The sequence below is a fragment of the Mirounga angustirostris genome, unplaced genomic scaffold, assembly GCF_029215605.1.
Source record: "Mirounga angustirostris isolate CCGP_5_RB_7025 unplaced genomic scaffold, mMirAng1.0.hap1 SCAF_2, whole genome shotgun sequence".
Lineage (NCBI taxonomy): Eukaryota > Metazoa > Chordata > Mammalia > Carnivora > Phocidae > Mirounga > Mirounga angustirostris.
The window spans coordinates 120,398,755-120,414,963 of NW_026991710.1; the positions used below are offsets into that span (position 1 = coordinate 120,398,755).

At 37.5% G+C, this 16,209-nt stretch overlaps 1 protein-coding gene across 4 annotated transcripts in view; it reads left to right on the forward strand.

The window, feature by feature from the left end:
- GAB1 (GRB2 associated binding protein 1) overlaps positions 1–8,675 on the forward strand; it is a 125,232-nt gene extending 116,557 nt beyond the window's left edge. For all 4 annotated transcript variants that reach the window (XM_045880386.3, XM_045880388.3, XM_045880387.3 and 1 more), the window contains 2 exons: positions 1,429–1,551; positions 4,203–8,675. In XM_045880386.3, the coding sequence (XP_045736342.1) occupies positions 1,429–1,551; positions 4,203–4,361 (282 nt within the window). In that variant the 3' untranslated portion in view covers positions 4,362–8,675. The remainder of the gene's footprint in view (positions 1–1,428; positions 1,552–4,202) is intronic.
- Positions 8,676–16,209: the final 7,534 nt, after the last annotated feature.

Sequence of the window (16,209 nt, forward strand, 5' to 3'; positions counted from 1 at the left end):
GTGGGTAGCTTAGTTGGTCAAGTGTCCAGCTCTTGATTTTGGCTCAGGTGATGAACTCAGGGTCCTGAGATCAAGCCCTGCCTGGGGCTGTGCACTGGGCGTGGAGCCTGCTTAAGATTCTCTCTCCCTCTCCCTCCACCCCACCCCTGCTGGTATGCACGCCTACACTCCATCTCTCTCTTTTAAAAAAAAGAACAGAACCAGGTTTATGCAGTTTCCAAATTGTTTTGTTCATTATAATAAGTATAAATTTTAAGTATATTACATCATTACAGTTTTCTTCAAAAGTATGAGATAATATGTGAATATTCATATGTACGTGATAGAAGACACAAGGATGGAAGCTGCTAATGAATATGTATATAGTCTTGCCTATGAGAAGTCCAGAACATTTCTGGGTGAGGTTAAAAGCAGCAAGGCAGGGAAACAAGGCATTTGTTGGCACACGTTTAGAAGGGCTGTTGTAATTAGCGTAGAGGATATATGTGCAGGAGCATAAATTCATGTCATCCTTTCCTTCTTATTCAGCATTGATCTTCAGGTTCCTAATAGCCTGTTGCTTTTACATTTTTCTGCCTCAGGCTTTTTTGTTTTTATCATTTATTGCCATCCTCTATCTTCCTTTTTCCTTTTATCTTTTTTTAGAAAGTAGCCCTTCTATGGTACAATTCCTATTAGGACGGAAGAGATAAGGCTAAAGAGAAGACAGAAGAAATGAAGTGGTAAAAATTCCAGATGGTTGAAACAAAACGAATTTTGCCAGTGGAGTAATTGTTCATAGCCTTTAGTTAACATACATATTATAAACTAATTTCAGTGTGAGAGCTTTTTTTTTTTTAAGATTTACTTATTTATTTATTTGAGAGAGAGAGAGAAAGTGCAAGCAGGAGGAGGGCCAGAGGGAGAGGGAGACTCAAGCAGACTCCCTGCTGAGCACAGAGCCAACCGCATGATCCTAAGATCATGACCTGAGCCTAAACCCAGAGTCGATTGCTCAACTGACTGAGCCCACCAAGTGCCCAACATGAAAGCCTTTAAATAAAATATAGAACTTATTAAAAATTTTAATTAGAAAGCAAGGAGTGAAAGGATCTGTTAGTTTAAAAATATAATTGTGTAAAGATACCATTTTAATAATGTTCAGATGGTCCTATCGCAACTAACTGTAGCTTGATGTTTTAGTCTTAGTTTGAACCAAGTTTGACTTCTGAAACCGCATTTAACTTGCTCTCAGCTAAGTTGTAACTGGTTTTATTAATATTACTTATTTTCCTCCAATCCTAAAAGGTTACTTAACTTTCTAAGCAGACATTGTTTTAAGCCATATCCTCTTGAAACAAATATTTTGGCTTTAATAGATGATAAACAAGATAAGCAGTATGTCTCATGGATGTCCAGCAGTTGATTTTGTTGTATCACCATTTTTAGAATCTTTTTGGCAGTAATAGTCTTGATGGAAGAAGCAGTCCTATGGTCAAGCCCAAAGGAGACAAACAAGTGGAATACCTGGATCTAGATTTAGATTCTGGGAAATCCACACCACCACGTAAGGTAAGTGAAATCTCATTCTATAAACACAATCAGCTCACCTTTTGTAAACCCACAGACTCATGTTTCCTTTGGGGAAATTTTATTAGTGTGTTTAATTTAAATTTAATAAAGTCTGTTACTTAATATTGCTTCATAAATCACAATTAACAAAGTTATGGAGACTAATAAGTTAATTTTTTCCTTTTTAATGGTACAGAAATTATACACTTCTTCTCTTTTAGTGGTTACTGTTGAAGTGCTTGCTTAACAAAATCTGAAGTTAATCATTGTCTTCATTCTCACATTACTCCCCTTCTGACTTATGTGCTATTTTTGTCCAATGTTTTGGTTTTTTTCCTTTTTTTAAATCCACAAATTACACAATAGTACTATTAGTAGTATTCTTTATAATATAGACAGTGTTTACTTAATTTTCCTACATACTTGGCAAACTTCTCTTTCTTATCATTTCTTCTTGTATTTTAGCCCTTCCTCCCATAATCATTTTTTTTCTTTTTTTCTTGGGGGGGCGGTGGGAGGGGCCTGTGGGGAGAAGAGCAGAGGGAGAGGGAGAGAGAATCTTAAGCAGGCTCCACACCCAGCGTGGAGCCCAACATGGGGCTCCATCTCACGACCCTGAGATCATGACCTGAGCTGAAATCAAGAGTCAAATGCTTAACCAATGAGCCACCCAGCTGCCCCCATTAATCATTTTCTCTTCCTCCTGGAATACATCTTTTAGAAGTTCCTCTTGGGGGGGGAGGTCTGTTAGTGGTAAATTCTTGCAATTTTTGTTTGAGTGAAATATCTGTATTTTGCCCTAATTCTTGAAAAAGAGTTTTTTTGAGTTCACAGTTCTTGATTGGCAATAAATTTCTCTCTCAACACATAGAAGATACTGTTCACTATCATCTGTCTTCCAATGTTCCTGTTGAAAAGTATGCTGTCAATTTAATTACAGTTCCTTTGTAGATAATTTGTCTTTTTTGTCTGACTGATGTTAATCTTTTTTATATCTTTAGTATTCTGCATGTTTACTACAATGTATCTAGACATAGATTGCTTTTTATTTATCATGCTTGATGGAAGTTGTGCTGTTTTTATTTCTGGATTTGTATTTTTTATCAGTTCTGGAAAAGTCCCAGTCATTATCACTCTCTTTTTCCCCCCCCAGTCATTATCTCTTTAAATACAGCTTTTCAACTATTCCTCTTATCCTCTCATTTGAGGTTTCTTATTAGAGATTAGTTAGAACTTATTTTATTTTCCATATCTCTTCACTTTTTCATATTTTCTCTCTATTCATCTCTTTGTACTTACCTGGATAATTTCTTTAGATCTGTCACCAAGTTCACTAATTCCCAATTATCCTGTTTAACCCATTGTTTAATTTTTAATTTCAGTTATTTTTATTTCTAAAATGAAATTTTGCTTGTTTTTTTAAATATGCCTAGCTCTTTGGAATAGTTTCTTATATCTTGTTATTTTATTCCTTTTATTTAGTTTTCTTGATTCCTTTAAAGATTTTATACATACATATTTTATACTGTTTATTGTCATTTCAATATCTGAAGTCCTTGGAGGTCTGAATCTGTGTTTGTTATTTCTGCTCACTCTTGATAGCTTGTTTACTTCCATGTTTTATACATTTTTTTGCAAATTCATTTTGCTGAGCATATCTGTGGGAATCCCATGGACCTAATTTCCTTCGAAATAGATTTGCATTTTCTTCTGCTGGGAAGCACTCTAGGACCACCTCAGTTCCCTTCAGGGGTCCCTAGCTTAACAGGATGGTCTCAAATTGTGCAAGCCCTCCCACCCGGGGCCTCCTGATTGCGTCGTTGAGATTGACATTCATCCTGAAGACAACTGTAAAGTTTACCTTGAGGAGCTCTTCGTCCCCTCTGTTTCCCTCACACCTTGGGTATTTCTCTTACTTTCTAGAGAGCCCAGCAATGCATTAGTAATTACATGTGTTTTAAGTTAGTTAGTATTTAGTTGTATTTTAGAAGTAAGAGGTCCTGGGGCGCCTGGGTGGCTCAGTCAGTTAGGGCATCTGCCTTCGGCTCAGGTCATGATCCCAGAGTCCTGGGATTGAACCTCACATCGGGCTCCCTGCTGAGAGGGAGAAGCCATCTTCCCTCTCCCTCTGCCACTCCCCCTGCCACTCCCCTGGCTTGTGCACAGTCTCTCTCTTTCTCTCCCTCAAATAAATAAATAAAATCTTAAAAAAAAAAAGAAGAGGTCCTGTCAGCCTATGTAGTTTGCCATTCTTGAAATACTGCTTTTAAAAAAAGCATTTCTTAGCTCTGAAAGTGAACACTGATACATGTTCTCAGGACTTGAAAAAGTGAAGCTTAAGCTAAAGGGAGAAGCAAGCTGTGTATCTTAAGATGAACCAGGTGTCTGCAATCCCTATTTTACAAGAATTCCATCTGTGTTAGGAGCATTAGTCTGCATTCTTTTACATAGTGATTTTAAATTTAAGGGGAAAACAGTATACAGTTAGGAGAAAAATAACATTGTTAAATTGAGGTAATGTTATTTTATGTGTGTGATCCAATAGAATTGCAAGAGTTATTCACAGCATGTGAGTGTCAATGTTTTAAGACTAAATTTCACTCAGGACTCTTTTATATGTGGGGTTTATGGTGTTTTTCGTTGCTTTTTAGCAAAAGAGCAGTGGCTCGGGCAGCAGTGTAGCTGATGAGAGAGTAGATTATGTTGTGGTTGACCAACAGAAGACCCTGGCCCTAAAGAGCACCCGGGAAGCCTGGACAGACGGGAGACAGTCCACAGAATCTGAAACACCAGCCAAGATTGTGAAATGAAAATATTGCTTCACTGTTTCTGAACAAAAGAGAACTGAATTGTAAAGATAAATCCTGTTTAACTGAAGATGACTTGACACTTCTGTTCTAGGTAGATCCTCAACTGAGTAGAATTGAAGTCAAAGGACCTTTCAGACATAATCAAACAATTTAGACTGTAAATGGTGCTTTGTGGTATCTGAACAATTCATAACATGTAAATAATGTGGGAAAATAGTATTGTCTAGCTCCCAGAGAAGCATTTGTTCCATAGTTAACTCACTTGTCGTATTACTGTATTTATGCACTTTTTCATTTAAAACATTGGTTTGGGTATTCCCAGATGTTCCTTAACATAATTCCTTTGGGAGTTCTTGTTTTTCCTCACACTACTCTATATAACAATACTAGGTTAACTAAGCTACTTTTAGATTTGGAAATTGCTCTTTAAACTGCACTCTAACAACATTAAAATGAGAAGTAGATCCACGATTTACCTTTCTACCTGAAACTTGAGGTGATAACCATTAGCTTAAACTACAGAGTATATTGACTCATCATTCACTGCTTTCCAAAATGCTGAGGATAATGTATGTACTGGTGTCAGGAACTAATTCTCTGGTTCATGTACATTGAGTTTTCAATGGTGGAACTTTATTATATTTTGTTAATTACGGTGTTTTTGGTTCATTGAGTTAAGATTCTGCCAGGTGGGATCTTACACCTTGGAATGCACTATCAAGGAAGCCTACAGATCACTTACAGTATGCAGTGATGATGTGCTCTCACACTTGTTAACGTGTATTAAACTTTACATTATTTGCAAAATGTAGGTTATATAACTAATCAGGTACGTACCAGGCACTGATGTGCTAATACACTGATCAGGTTTAGACAATGAGCTTTAGTAGTGTTCTTGTAAGTCCTAATATTGGTTTCCAGTTTGGACTTAATCAAACATTCACTGTTAGTTATAGCAACATACTGTGATTTTTTTAATTAGACAGTAATTCAGATTTATTACTCTTAAGAATGAAATTCTGTCTTTTGACACCATAGTGCCCTTTCTATGATTTTTTTAGCTTTACTTTATATTCTTCTTGGCCTTATATTTAAATCCCTATGCAATTAATATTTTATATCTACATTTAAAAAAAATAGATGTTCTATAATTGATTCTCATATGTAGCACCTATTGCTTTTCCCGTAAAAGAATTAAGCATTTTGTACTGTGATTTCTATTCACTGCCCTAATTCGAGATATACTGAAGCATTGCTATAATGTGAAATCTTATAGTCATGGACCTCTTCCAACCAGATTTCTGAAATGACCAGAGGAATTATATAATTCTGTCTCACCTATTATATGGTCCTGTGACATGATATCAAAACCACAAATTTTATATAGTGAGGCTACGATTATGTTTATCTGTTTTGGCTTTGCAGTATAATTTAGAAAGCAGGTATAGTTGTTTGCTTGTTTTTTAACTAAGCTACATACAATCTCTTATTGATTTGAGCTTACTAACAGTTTTTGGAGGGGGCAGAGATAGGAGTGCCCACAGCTGAGGCATGATTCCCTCCGTTCAGACCTCTGACTGTTGCTTGAGTACACAGATGTGCCCTGATATCTGGTCTCTTGGCCATAGTACTGTGCCTAATCAATGTAATGGGTTTATTTCCCCAACTCGTGAACTAAAAAATGTTCATAACATGATGAATTGTAGACTAGTAACATTTGATGCTTTTAAATGTTTGCTCCTTTTTAAACAAAAACTAAAACCCAGAAGTGAATTTTCAGGTGGATTTTTAAATAAAAAGATTGTTTGAATTTGGTGTGCGCAAGCTGTTTTATAATGAAACCACAAAATAAAATCCAAAATTATTGGTGTGCCTAAACTATTAAAACACACAACACAGTTGATGTGTGAAGATGCTAAAATGTGTTAATGTGGAAGGTGAACACATTTTCAGATTTAGAACACAACAATAAGTATATTCAATAAGTATATTATTAATTAAAAAATGGAGGGCGCCTGGGTGGCCCAGTTGGTTAAGCAACTGCCTTCGGCTCAGGTCATGATCCTGGAGTCCTGGGATCGAGTCCCGCATCGGGCTCCCTGCTCTGCAGGGAATCTGCTTCTCCCTCTGACCCTCCCCCCTCTCATGTACTCTCTCTCATTCTCGCTCTCTCAAATAAATAAATAAATCTTTAAAAAAAAAAAATGGAACTCTTATTTAAAGCTACCTACCAAAAGAGTCTAAGGCAATAGACTTAACTTTTTTAGTGTAGTTTTTCAATTTTTTACAAGTTACCATTTTTGAAGACCTGCAGCACTCTAATTTATAGACGTTTTCCCACTGTGCAGAGTAATTTAAGAATTGAAATATATTAGGCAGTTTGTGTTAGAAAATGAAATCACGTTAACACGTTGTATCAACAAATTAAAAGACAGTTTCTTATGGAGCATTATTTTCCAAACATTTTTTAGCAGTGGAATCTTTCTTCAATAAAATTTCATGTAACCCCAACACATAAAGCCTGAAAAGTTCATTTTATCAGTGTAAATATTTTGGATTCGCATTTAAGTTTATTTCTTAGTCCACTACTAGGAATAAAATTTGCGAATAACACAAACGTGTAATTGGCATTATAGAGTTGGTGAAAAACTTCAGCAGCCAGTTTGTTTTATTTGCATATTATCAAGAAAGTTTTGATTCACACAAAAGTAAGTGTAAATAATAGCAGGTTTTAAACACACATCTCAGAAGATTCTTTAATTAGAGATAGCTGAAGTAGTATTCCAAGGTTTAAAAAAAAAAAAATCATTCTTGTAGTGGAAGGGGGATATGTAACACATTAGAATGTGCATTTTTATTAAGTTTTAAAAATACACATGTATAAAAACAAAATTTTTTAAAACCCTAATCACCTCCAAGAAGCTGAGTTTTGGCCAGGCAAGAGTTGGAAACGACTGGTGAATCATGTGACAGTTAACGTTATAAGTCAGAAGTGTTTTTCTGCCACGTTTGATGTTTTCTATTTTTTTATTCCTTACTTTGAATAGCTGTAAAATTTTATGAAGGTTTGAATACCAAAGCACAGTTCTGCTTTTAAGAATTGAAATTTAAACTTGAATAATTTAAGCTACTTAACCCATGGAAGGTATCACTTAGTAAGCTATAAAAGATGGTTTTTATCTACACTCTATACTTTCATCAATATCGTATAAGCTACTGTGAGCATTTTAGAGAATCCCATAAGGTACTACTATGAGTGTGTGTGTGTGTGTGTGTGTATAGCATTGTATTTAATCATAGACTAAATTTGATAGAGAAATACTGCTATACTTGCACATTAAGGTCATAAGTCAATTTCTTCTGGAGTATAATTAACGAGGGTCACAACTTCATATTCATAAATGCATTTAAACTGGAAATTGAACAGTGTTTGTTTTTCTTTTTCTACTAGTAGGAAGTTGTCTGCTTACCCCCTTTTAACGAAAACAGTATTTTTGATATTTTTTAAAACGTTAGCTACTTTATGCCTGTAGACTATACCATAGACAGTGATCATAATTCTCGGATGCTTTCAAACGCTCTTAGTGCCTCTTTCTTTGGCCCACTGAAAGTATTGGTATTAGTATTTTGAATGAATACAGAGCCTGTAAAATTTTAGAGACAAGGTGAGCCAATCCCTCCTAATCCTGTCTTTGAGTCATTCTGGTAGGTCTTGTCTTCTATTGTCAAATAAGCAATCAGGTCCATGGCAGGGGTTGTACATATGATCAAGTAGATACAGGGAGAGAGACATACATATATATATATCCTAGGGTAAGATTGATTGTCAATAACATCTGATATGTTATATGTAAATCTGTATATAATTTAAAATACTGACTGCTCTGAGATGAAAAGCCATGGTGTAAATGAATAATGTAGACATTATAGACTTGATAGAATGAAAAGTTGATTGCCAGGTTGTGGAGATAATTGGTTTTTACTCTGACTAAATATGTTTATATATTACTATAGCTTGAAATAGTTTAGTTTGTCTTCTCTTCCGTAAACTTAACTTTCTTTAGGTTCATTATAATGTTTATTATGAGTTTCAGTAAACTGTTTAGTCAAGGGATTAACATAGCTTCTACTTTCTTTACCTAAAAAGACATGGCTTTGTGTAAGTTGTTGTAACCTGAATCGATTGTTGATAATCATCCCAAATTTCAGTAGCAAAATCTTATGTATAAGTTTATTTTCCCCCTCTTGCACTACTTTTTTTGTAAAGATCCAATTGTAGATATTTTCTGCTACCAAATAAAACTTTTCAAACAATTTGGTTTCAAGACTTTAGTCAGTTTGGATACTGAGACTGTGAACCAAGAAAGACATATAAATTTATATTTCTAACCCTTCCTTAGAGTCTATCTAAATAAAAAAAAAAAAAAACCAATTCTGCCATTTATTGTATGTTGTCCCTTGAACAACATGGGTTTGAACTGTGTGGGTCCACTTACAGATTTTTTTTCAGTAAATACAGAGCAGTACTCTAAATGTATTTTCCTTATGATTTTCTTAATAGCATTTTGCTAGCTTTATTTATTGTAAGAACACAGTATATAATACACATAACACCAAATATGAATTAATAGACTATATTATCAGTAAGGCATCTGGTCAACAGTAGATGAAGGCATCTGGGTGGCTCACTTGGTTAAGCATCTGCCTTCAGCTCAGTTCATGATCCCAGGGTCCTGGGATCGAGGCTCACATGGGGCTCCCTGCTCAGTGGGAAGTCTGCTTCTACCTCTGTCTGCCGCTCACCCTGCTTGTGTGCACTCTCTCTCTCTCCTTCTCTCTCTCTCTCCCTCTCTCTGACAAATAGATCTTTAAAAAAAAAAATTAGATTATTAGTAGTTAAGTGTTAGGGAAATCAAAAGTTACATGTAGGCTTTTGACTGTGCAAGGGGTCAGCATCCCTAAGTCTTGTTCAAGAGTCAGCTGCACTTTCCCAGCCCTACTTCCATAGGGTCACTCATTTTCTGCAACCAGGATCTCATTAGATCATGCTGAAATACAATCATCACACTCTTAATAAGAAAATCCTCTGAGACTGTTGCCACAGGCATATGCCCTTGTTACGCCTTCATTTAGCCAAGTGCTCCCAGCCTTTTGTTGAGTAAAAGGCCAATAAATAAGGGTCTGCATGCAACCTTTTCCATCAGAAGATACTTCTTATATATAAAACATGATTTGGGAAATGATAACTGGCTGGGCTTGTTCATTTCTGTGAGTTTTCAAACATCTCCAGTACTTCATAAAACCCCAAGAATGGCCACGTCGGTCCTTTGGCCTACTCATTCCAGCATTAGATATTTGGGGAGTTTGGGGAATGTGAGATTATCTTCTTTGAGACCATGCACTCCTCATCTGTGTTTCTGTCACCTTGTAAATGGTGACACTTCTGACTATTTGCATATTATTTCTTTGGAAAAAAAGCTGCTTTCTCTGGTAAACACCTTTTGAGTTACAGTTTTATTAAGAGTTTTATAGAGAATAACTTGGCAATTCTGTGGATTTGTTATTGCATATTTAAAAGCTGAGTCAGTGATGGGAGGCATTTTATTAACTTGTGATGGGTAACATTCCTCCTTTATTTCCCTTTTTTAAAATTAAAAATATTTTTGTAATAAAATAAGTGAACATGTGTAGAAAACTAAGTTTCTAAGATGTGTTTCTGTACTTCATTAGAACAGGGTTTTATTACTATTACAGTTTTTATGTTGGTGATTAACTCTTAGCATAATATGTCTCTGATTTTGTGTTCCAGGTGATGCCCAGAACATTGGGAATACTCAATGTGAGGGATGTACCGTGTACAGAAAAGAAAACAAATCAAATCCCTCCAAAAGCCCACTTTTCTCAAATACAGTATTGTGATGGTTGTATCAACTTGGCTAGGCTGTTGTGCCCATGTGTTTGTCCAAACACTAGTCTAGATGTTGCTGTGAAGGTATTTTGTAAATGTGATTAAAGCATATCACCCTCCATAATATGGATAGACCTCATCCAATCAGTTGAAGGTTTTAAGAGCAAAAGCTGAGGTTTCCCACAGAAGGATATCTGCCTCAAGACTGTAGCATAGAAATCCTGCCTGGGTTTCCAGCCTGTCAGCCTGCCCTACAAATTTCAAACTTGCCAGTGCCCACAATTGTGTGAACCAATTCCTTAAAATAAATCTCTCCCATAGATAAGTGGATAGATGGATGGGTGAACGGGTAGATCAATCAGTCGATTCTGTCGGTCTGTCTCGTAAACCCTGACTGATACCAGTATTAATTCATTAATCTGAGTGCCTGTTACGCATATACCAAGCAATGATTTTTGAGGTTTAACTTGAAATATATTGGCAGTCTCTACTCCAAAATTATTTCCTCTTCTAAAATTAAAGTGTCCATGAATTTCTGAAGCCATTTACTAACAGTGAAACATGTTTCTCCTTATGCTAGCCATAACTTTTGTCTTTCAGGAACCATTACACTGGCATGAGGGGGAGACAGTATGCTAAAAGAAACAAAGATTATTAGATTCTTGCTGGGTGAGGCACAGTATCTTCTTAACAGAATTCCATTTGCTACTCTCAGGTTATGGTCTTGACTGTTGTCACATGTTATGACCTTAAGACATTTATTTAATTATCCCTGCTTTAAATTTCCCTTGTGTATGTGAGACACATATCCTATATACCTCTAAAACTAGTTCTGTAAAAACACTTTGTCAAAACAATGAGACTGAAAGTTGCTCACTCCAATCCTTAGACAAAGCAATAATTCTGAAGTTCAGACTAAGAAGAAAGTACTGTTGTCTCACATTTCAATTCTACTGGATGGTAGCCTATTAAAAATTAAATCATTAGCTCCTAGTGTGGCATTATGCTAGGTGCTGTAGGAAACAAATTTACATCATCTTTATATTTAAAATTGTGTGAAATAACATTATATGAGACAGTAAATTACTTCTGAGGTACTAATGATGAGCTACTGAAGAAGACTCAAAGTATCATAGTCAAGAAAAGCTTCAAAGAGATGGAGATTGAGCTGGGTCTTGTAGGGTGGGCAAGAAGGAAAGAGGGCATCTGAAAAGACAACAATATGAACAATTTATTATTAGTTTGCTATTGTTTTGTGAGAAGAGGGATGTAAAAATGTCAGAAGAGGCAAAATATGGAGAGCTGTGTATCAGGTCGAAGATTATGAATACTGTACTAGTTATCTAATGCTGTAACAAACCAAAATGTAATGGCTTTTAGGCATAATAAAAAAGTCATTTATTCTCAGTTTCCATGGTCAGAAATTTAGGATTGTCTTGGCTGGGCAGTTCTGGCTCAGAGTCTTTAATAAAATGACAAACTTCTCCAAAGAAGACATACAAATATGGCTAACAGACACGTGAAAAAAATGCTCAACATCACTAGCCATCAGGGAAATACAAATCAAAACCACAATGAGATACCAGTTAGAATGGCAAAAATTAACAAAACAGGAAACAACAATTGTTGGCGAGAATATGGTGAAAGGGGAACCCTCTTACACTGCTGGTGGGAATGCAAGCTGGTGCAGCCACTCTGGAAAACAGTATGGAGGTTCCTCAAGATGTTAAAAATAGAGCTACCCTATGACCCAGCAATTGCACTACTGAGTATTTATCCCAAAGATACAGATGTGGTGGAAAGAAGGGGTACATGCACCCAGGTGTTCATAGCAGCAGTGTCCAAAATAGCCAAACTGTGAAAGGAAATGAGATGCGCTTCAACAGATGAATGGATAAAGAAGATGTGGTCCATATATACAGTGGAATATTACTCAGCTATCAGAAAGGATGAATACCCACCATTTGCATAAACAAGGATGGAACTGGAGAGGATTGTGTTAAGTGAAATAAGTCAAGCAGTGAAAGACAATTATCATATGGCTTCACTCATATGTGGAACACAAGGAATAGCATGGAGGAACATAGGGGAAGGGAGTGAAATCTGAAGGGGGAGAAATCAGAGAGGGAGACAAACCATGAGAGACTCTGGACTCCAGAAAACAAACTGAGGGTTTTAGAGAGGAGGGAGGTGGGGGGATGGGATAACAGGGTGATGGGTATTAAGGAGGGCACGTGTTGTGATGAGCACTGGGTGTTATATGCAACTAATGAATTATTGAACACTACATCAAAAACTAATGGTGTACTATACAGTGTCTAACTGAACATAATAAAAAAATAAAAAATAAATTTAAAAAAATAAAATAACAGTCAAATCAGCTGAATCTATAGTCATCTTGGGGCTGAAGGATCTGCTTCCAAGGCAGCTCACGCACGTACTGGCAAATTGGTAGGAAGCCTGTGTCCCGCTTCATGTGGGCTTCTTCACAGAGCTGCTTGAGTATCCTTGTGGTATGGTAGCTGGCTTCCCCCAAAGCTAGTAATCCCCAGCACTAAGCATAGGCTTCAGTGTCTTCTATGACGTGGGCTTGGAAGCCACACACTGTCATCTCTGTTGTACTCTAATGGGTCATATAGTCCACCCCTGATTGATTGTGGAAGAAAACTTACAAAGACATGAATACCAGGAAGTAAGGATCGCTGGAAGCATCTTAGAGGCTAGCTACCACAAAGGCAGAGTTGTGTGTTAAGAGATGAAGCCAGTGGGGCGCCTGGGTGGCTCAGTCGTTAAGCATCTGCCTTCGGCTCAGGTCATGATCCCAGGATCCTGGGATCGAGCCCCGCATCGGGCTCCCTGCTCAGCGGGAAGCCTGCTTCTCCCTCTCCCACTCCCCCTGCTTGTGTTCCCTCTCTCGCTGTGTCTCTCTCTGTCAAATAAATAAATAATCTTTAAAAAAAAAAAAGAGAGAGAGAGATGAGGACAAGGATGGAAGGTCTTGAGAACCAAGTGGAACTCAAGTGCATTGGGAATTAAGGACTTTAAAACATCAGAACAAGCCTAAGCATTGAAAGAGTAGGCCACAGGAAGTAAGGAAATCATTCTAAACCCAGGTCTAGGAGTATAGCTGTGTGTTCTCATAAAATCCAAAGCTATTTAACAGTTACTGAAACATTGTGTTTTATATTTATTCTTATCCCCATAATACTATAGGTAGGTACTACTATTCTCTCCAACTTTCGAGTTCCAATTGAGACAACTCAGTGAGTATTTCCTTCAGCTCACCTACCCAAAGGTAATGGCTCCTTCCTCTGAGAATAACACAATTTGTAACTCTTAACAGATTTTTCTTATTTGGCTTTTATGATGGGTTATTAGTTTGCTAGGGTGCCCATTACAAAGTGCCATCACAGACTGGGAGGCTTAAAACCAGAAACTTATTTTCTCACAAGTCTGGAGGCTGGAAGTCCAATTATCAAGGTGTTGGCAGGTTTGCTTTCTTCTGAGGCCTCTATCATTGGCTTTTAGATGGCCATCTTCTATGTCTTCTATCTTTCCTCTGTTCATGCAAGCCCTTGTATCTTTCTCTTCTTATAACACCAGTGACACTGGATTAGAGCTTATGCTTAATTGAAGGTAGGATGACCCTTATGACCTCAATCAACCTTAATTACCTCTTTAAAGGCCCTAGCCCCAGAAGCAGTTATAGTCCAAGGTACTCCAGGTTAGGACTTCAACATTAATTTGGGGGCAGGAGGGGAGAGAATTCATCGCATAACAGATGGCTATATTTATCTCATCTACCTGGCCGAAAGTACCTTGGAATAAAAACTGTGTCTTCTCCATCATCCTATCAGTCACATTGCTGGCAGGAAAAGATGGCACATTCAAAGAAGTAATTGAAGAGAGTCAAGTGAAAGAACTACTCCACATCTGTGGGTGAGGTTAAGGGAACCAACAAGGGGTGGTTAAAAATGCTTAGCGACAGTCAGAAGCCATTAATATTTCTAGAACTAAGAAGGCAAATGGAGGGTACTCTGACTGATGTCCAGCAAGATCTGTGCACCAGTAGATGCTTTCATCTTAGGTAGGAGAACACAACCACTACCAAAAGCAGACCAGAAGGGAGGAAGTCAGTTTACTTCTTCCATGACTTGCCATTGGGTAAAATTGACTAGCAGCCAGGAATAATCAAGGAGATGAATATAGGGGTCAGCCTCCCATGGTACATGTCAAGGCAGAGAAGGGGAGAGGGCATGATCAGGCAGGGCAGAGAAAATCTTTAACAGTATTCATAATCATTACCATGTTTCTTGTGTTTCTCAAGCCATCAAGGAAATAAAGGGTCTGTAGAAGACTGGCTTGCTTAACAGCTGATCCAACCTCTTTTTCGAGTGCCATCCTGTACTTCAGGATCTGTAAGGATAAAAAGTACATTTCCTGACTTCCTTGCAGTTAGGCTTTTGCTCTGACCTCCCTGCTAGTCACATTCACTTAAACTCAGAAACTCAGTCAGTGGGGAGGCAGCCAGAACTTGGTGGGGACTCAATATCGTTAAATCTAGCAGCTTGCATTTAGTCAATAAGCAATGAGTTCCCAATCTTTGGCTCACAGCCAAGGTGGGCTATTCCGCACCTTCATGGCACTCTGGCTGTGTGATCCTGGATTCAAAAGTTGGTGCCATGGTTTCCTGAGCCCAGAGGCCTGATGGTTCCCATGTCTGGTGGTTCTGTGGCATTGTTCTAAGAATCATCCCTCAAGACCCTTCACACCTGCTGGCAATTGCAAACTCTTAATTCTCTACCTTGAATTCATTTTTGTTTAAAATTATTAGTGACTGAAGTCTGTTGAAAAGTGACACAGGAGCCAAGCCTCTTGCATTCTGGATTTTTTCTTTTTCTTACCCTCATATTGTAAGACTGTGTAATTAAAGAAAATCTGGGGGAGAAACAGAAAAAGTACCCACAAACTATGTTACTTCACTATCTTTGCCTGAATGTGCAATTGGATTCTGGGTTTTTTTTGCATTGACTACTGTCATAAATATTTTTGCAGATGTGAAGGATCTGAATCGTCATCTTTAAAGAATGCATAATATTCCTTCCAATATTTTCAAATACTCAATGATAATATCCAATGTGGATAGGGGTGTGGAGAGTAGAACACTACTATATACTACCACTAGGATCATAAGTTGGTACAACATTTTTAAACAGCACTTTATCAATACAATCTTAAAGTCTTAAAACTGTACTTAACCTTTTGCCCAGCAATTGCATTTCAAGGAATTAACCCCAAAGCATTAATCTAAAATGTGCACGGCGCTGGTGGGAGCTCAGGGTGGAGCACTGCAAGGACAGAGCGGTGGGTCCTCGCTCCCCTCTGGTCCTCTGGTCCCCCACCATCCCCAGGGCTTACCAGCCGGGTCTGGAGCCTCCCCCCATCTCCCATGTTGTCTTGCCCACCACCTGGGGGCTAGCTGCCGCTGCCGTCACCCACTTGCCATCCGAGAGCCCCACACCTGGTGAGGACGCAGAGCCGAGAGCAGCCTGCCCAGGAAGGTGGTGTTATACACAACTAATGAATCACTGAACACTACATCAAAAACTAATGATGTACTATTTGTTGGCTAATTGAACAAAATAAAAAAAATATGATCTGTAAAATTGTTAGTTAAATAAATGTTCATTGTTTTCCCCCCAAATTTAATCTTTAAATTCAAAGCATTCTCATTTAAAATCCCAGGAGATTTTTTGTTTGTTTGTTTGTTTTTTAATGAACCTGAGAAACTGATTCTTAAATATTTATAGAAGTGCAAAAGACTAAGAATAGCCAAACACTCTTGAAAAAAACAATGTGAAAGACATACAACAGAAAACTTGAGAGTCATTATAAAGACATAGCAATTAACACAGTGTAATATTGGTACAAGGAAAGAAA